Source organism: Solanum stenotomum, chromosome 5 (assembly GCF_019186545.1).
Source record: "Solanum stenotomum isolate F172 chromosome 5, ASM1918654v1, whole genome shotgun sequence".
Classification (NCBI taxonomy): domain Eukaryota; kingdom Viridiplantae; phylum Streptophyta; class Magnoliopsida; order Solanales; family Solanaceae; genus Solanum; species Solanum stenotomum.
This window is the reverse complement of record NC_064286.1, coordinates 50,247,228-50,252,311: the sequence shown is the minus strand read 5'-3', so window position 1 is coordinate 50,252,311 and position 5,084 is coordinate 50,247,228. Positions and strand designations below refer to the sequence as shown.

At 27.8% G+C, this 5,084-nt stretch overlaps 1 protein-coding gene across 1 annotated transcript; it reads left to right on the top strand.

The window, feature by feature from the left end:
* Positions 1–1,797: 1,797 nt before the first annotated feature.
* Positions 1,798–4,609, top strand: LOC125864411 (protein RESPONSE TO ABA AND SALT 1-like). The gene is made up of 2 exons (XM_049544410.1): positions 1,798–2,149; positions 3,954–4,609. The coding sequence occupies exons 1-2, from the start codon at positions 1,829–1,831 to the stop codon at positions 4,386–4,388; spliced, it is 756 nt and encodes a 251-aa protein (XP_049400367.1). The 5' UTR covers positions 1,798–1,828; the 3' UTR covers positions 4,389–4,609.
* Positions 4,610–5,084: the final 475 nt, after the last annotated feature.

Below are 5,084 nucleotides of genomic sequence, written 5' to 3'. Positions count from 1 at the left end.
ATTTTAATGCAAAGGATTTCTTTTTTGGCTCATTTTAACAATTTTCCATATAATTCATCATAGATTGAGGAATGTGCATCAATTTTGTACTTAGATGATTGTGTAATGTTAAGGACAGTGACATAATCTTTCATCCTCTCGATCACACTTGGCCATGCTACATATTCGAATTGAAATAATAAAACGTTATACAAAAGCTAATAAAATAAATTGTTCACGATGATAAATTAGACAACAAACATAAGTAGAACGACATGACCTTCATCATATCTTTGTTTAGACCAATTCCTCAATATGTGATTCTTTCATTTTTAACTAGAAATTTTAAATTCAAATATTCAGATCAAAGAAATTATTTATATAAAATATGTTTTTCTAATATAGCGTAAACAATATAAATCTAAATTAATTGAGTGAGATATCATATGATTATGATTTGTATTATTGAGAAAAACTAAGTTGGGATAAGGACAAATGGAGACGATATTTTAGGAGGCTAACAATGGATCCACGTAGTCATGACAAGAGGCCTTGTAATTCATAATATACACATGAAATTACTTGTATACTCCCTATTTTTTTTTTTATCTATTTAAAGGAAAATATTTTAAAAATTTAAAAGTGTTCATAAAAGAAGAATGGTTCAGTACATATCTTTTACAGAATAATTATATAATTTACATAAATCAAATACTAGTTATTATGATTTATGAATATATATTTAATTTTGTGCATTTTTTATATTTGCATATCTTCATTAATTTTTCGATACTATCATTACATGAATAATAATAGTAAGAAATCAAATAAGAAGTATTAGATTTATGATCAATTATTTGAAATCAAATATTACATATTATAAATGTAAATTCGATTTTGCAATGTTTTTATATATCCTTCGTTAAATTTCTGACTTGATCACCGTTGTAAGAAATCAAAGACAAGTGTAGATGAGAATTTAGGAGGCGAGTATTAATCCACGTAGCCGTGACAAGCTCTTCACTATATGACAAAACCCACCGATTTAACCCCAACCCCCTTCATGGAGACTAACCTATGACGTGTCAACACATCATTGGCTCTTCGTTTCTTCACCCTTCTAATTATGATCTTCAATTTTATTAAGCCAAGTAGGATTGCCAATTGGCTTAACCTATATATATTCTCTCAATATGATCCTCTCTAATCTATAATTAGTTTTCATTGTTTAATTAATAACATCCTTATTCTTCAAGCATCCATTGAATCCTTTCCCACTAAGCAAAACCAACAAAAATATTCAACAAAATTCATTCCGATTATAATAATCATTTGTCTGGTCAAACTTTTATAATTAACTTATTTTTTTTAAAAAATAAAAATATATTTTTAATGAGAAGCAATTTATGTTTAATCAATTAAAAGGTAATAATGATAATAACTGAGGAATAAACATCAACTAATTATGTGTCAGCAAAACTGAATATACAGAGAATGCAAACATTATCAAGAGTGATAAAACGTTTTTCACAAAAGCACTTTTTTTTTGGGAAAAACACTATTTTTTAATTATCACTTTCAAAAAATACTTATTTTATCTCAAAATTTAATTAAAATAAGTGTTTTTAATCTTTCAAAACTCAACCATTCAATCGCAAATTACAAAATTAAACTTTCATAGTAACTCAATTGGTTAGCTATCGAACTTTTAGCAAAAGTTCGATTTCCCACGTCGGTGTCATTACCTCTTTTCATTTTTCTTCTTATAAATAGAAACACAACCCCTCTCTATCTCTCCCTCTCTTATACTTCTATTTTCTTCTATAAAAAAGAAGATTATAACCAAATTATGTCAGGAGGATCTTATAGAAGTAGTAGTCATGATGATAATTCCTTTGAGGTGTTTCTAGAAGGTTGGTTAATTAGACAAGAACAATTTCTAAATGAACTTGTTGTAGCACAAGATACTTTTGATGATCAAGAATCACAAGAAAATGATATGGGAGACCTTATTTCTAGAGTTTTAGCTCATTATCAAGAATATTATGAAGAAAAATCAAGAATGACTCATAGGAATGTTTTCAGAGCCTTTTCACCTACTTGGTTCTCTCCACTTGAAAGAAGCTTCTTATGGATCACCGGGTTCAATCCCGGCTTAATATTCAATCTGGTAAATTATTGAACTGTCTGATCATCTCATCTAAATATCTGACTTATTATATATGTTTCATTTATAAATGACTCTTTATATATCAAATAGAATAGATAGAATGATATGATTATCACATCTAAATATTTGACTCATTATACATGTTTATGTGTCATTTATAAATGATTTACATCACTTTTTATATATCAAATCAAATTGTGTGATCATCTAAGTATTTGACTTATTATGTATACATGCTTATGTATCATTTATAAAAAAAAAAACTAATCACCTTTATATATCAGATACAATTGTGTAATTATCCTATCTAATTATTTGACTCATTATATATGCTTATGTGTCATTTATAAATGATTTTAAATAATAATAATAATAATCGCTCTTTATATATCAATGTAATCAGCCCATATGAATATTTGACTCATTATACCTGCTTATGTGTCATTTACAAATGATTTTTTTTTAAAAAAAAAATCACTTTTCATATATCAGTTCGAATTATGTGAACATCTATTTAAATATTTGACTCAATATACATGCTCATTTACAAATGATTTTTTTTTTTAATATAATTACTTTTTATGTATCAAATCGAATAGTGTGATTATCTTATCTAAATATTTAACTCAATATACATGTTTATGTGTCATTTAGAAATGATTTTTTTAAGAAAAAAACAATCACTTTTTATATTTTTTTCCTTGTTAACGTGTCTCATCACTGCTTTTTTTTCTGTCATCGAACTAATTAACATAAAAACCATACGGCGCAAGCACACGTTTCACGTATAGCTTTGATTTTTTTATGAGCTAAGCACGTATTATCTAATTAATGCGATAGAATTTAAAAGGTGGCGTCAAAAGGCTCATACGGTGCAAGCAAATCCTTTTATCATCCGTTCTTTTTTAGTCGGTCTAAAAAAATAATGATACATTTTTATTTAGTAAATATTTGATAATATTATCAGTATATTTCATGTTACATCTCATTTAATTATTTTTATAAGAATTCCACAAAAATGTACTTTTTGAAGGAGAGTTTTTATTTATTTATTTAATTTCATATATATTTCAAACTAAATTGAGATAGAGAGCTTATAAATTTTTTTTATAGGTTGTGATGATGCTTAACTTAGGACTTTTATATGTTTTGATATCTTAGATGTATGATATTTGAATAAGTTTGTAAGATGTTTAAATTGTTATACAATGTTTTTTATATCTAGGTATTTGATAAGCTCGAAATGCTTATAATTATTTACTTATAAGCTAAAGTCGGTCAAAATCATAAGTAGATCATTTTTTCATCAAAATATTTACTTCTCTATTTCCATGTCCTTCCATAGAAATCTTGTAAGTCGTTATAAATTAAATATCCCCATCAACTTATGGTGATTTCTTAGCTTATAAGTAAATTTTAGTTTGATCAAAATATTGAATTTTTAATACCTTATTTAATTTCTAAAATACATTTTCCAAAACAAAATTTTAACTTCTCCCTTGCATATCCGTTAATCATCCTTTTCCATAAAAAATTACTTTCAAATTTATAATTTTTTGGTAAAGAAGCCAAGAATATATTAGTCATTCTACTTTTTTTTTAAAAAAGCTTCTCATCACTTTTTATCGAACATGTAATTTATAAAATTAATTTTTAACACTTACAATACTTATCAAACACATAATATTTATCTGTTAATCTAAACGAGCTCTAATAAACTATGTGATACATCTAAAAACTTCAAGTTATCATAGGTGTACTTCAATTACATATTTATTTATTTATTTAATTATATTTTCAACAGGTAACTGATTCCGTAAACAATTTGAGTGAACATCAAGTTCAAAGGCTCAACTGGTTGAAACACGAGACAAAGGCTGAAGAAAGGTCCCTAACGGAAGAGATGGCACAAATCCAAGAGAGCGTGGCCTCACCACCATTGGCGGATCTAGCACGTCGAGTAGGAATGCAACTTATATACACTGACAGTATAAACACAGAGATCGAGGAGGTTGATGGAAACATAGACCAATTGAAGATGGCATTGGAGAATGTGGTGACGGATGCTGATAGGTTAAGGACAAGAACAGCTGAAAGAGTTGTAGGATTACTTAATCCTTTGCAAAGTTTGAAGTTTTTGAGTGCTGTAGGTCAACTTCAATTGAGGGTAAGGATGATGGGAATGGAAAGAGAAGCTGAGAGACAACAACAAAGAAATGAACATTCAAATGGATGGTAAACTACTTCAAGGTAGTACCTGGTTGTTCGAACTCTTCAAAAATATATATTGTTGAGTCTAATAATATTTTTGAAGAATCTGAACGAGTTAGTTTTAAGATTTTTGAATATTTTGTTGTAGTAGTTTCTAGAAAACTAAAGGTTGTGTAATAAATAATTAGTGTGAGCTTGAGAAAAAAATGCTTTGGTGTAAGACCTCATGAGACATGTGATTTTTGCTTATTTGGCTGTGTTTAATTGGGTTTTCTCGTGTTGGTCATTTCGTTGTTTACGAGAAGATGCACACACCTTTAAGTTGGAGATAAACACTACTCCCTCCGTTTAAAAAAAATGGTCTAGTTTGATTTGACACATTTAAGAAAAAATAATAATTTGAATCTTGTGGTTCTAAATTAAAGTTATGTCAAATATACAAAATTGCCCTTTAATTTTGTGGTCTTAAACATGTCACGTGAAAAGTTGAAAGTAAAATGTTATTAAAAAAGAAAAAAGATAATTCTTTTTTAAACAAACTAAACAGAAAGAAGGTTATTCTTTTTACGGAAAAGGGTCAAAATTACCCCCGAACTATATGAAATAAACCATTTGTACCCTTCGTTACATTTTGGGATAAAAAATGCCCCTGCTGTTATCCTAAGAGACCACAAATACCCTCAAGAGTTAACACCCCAAATTTTTGTTGACGTGGCAAGCCACG

Bases quoted from the DNA above. Each gene is read 5' to 3' on its own strand.
- LOC125864411 (XM_049544410.1), top strand. From the start codon at position 1,829: ATGTCAGGAGGATCTTATAGAAGTAGTAGTCATGATGATAATTCCTTT. The intron at 2,150-3,953 runs GTAAATTATTGA...TATTTTCAACAG, and splicing joins CCGGCTTAATATTCAATCTG to GTAACTGATTCCGTAAACAA.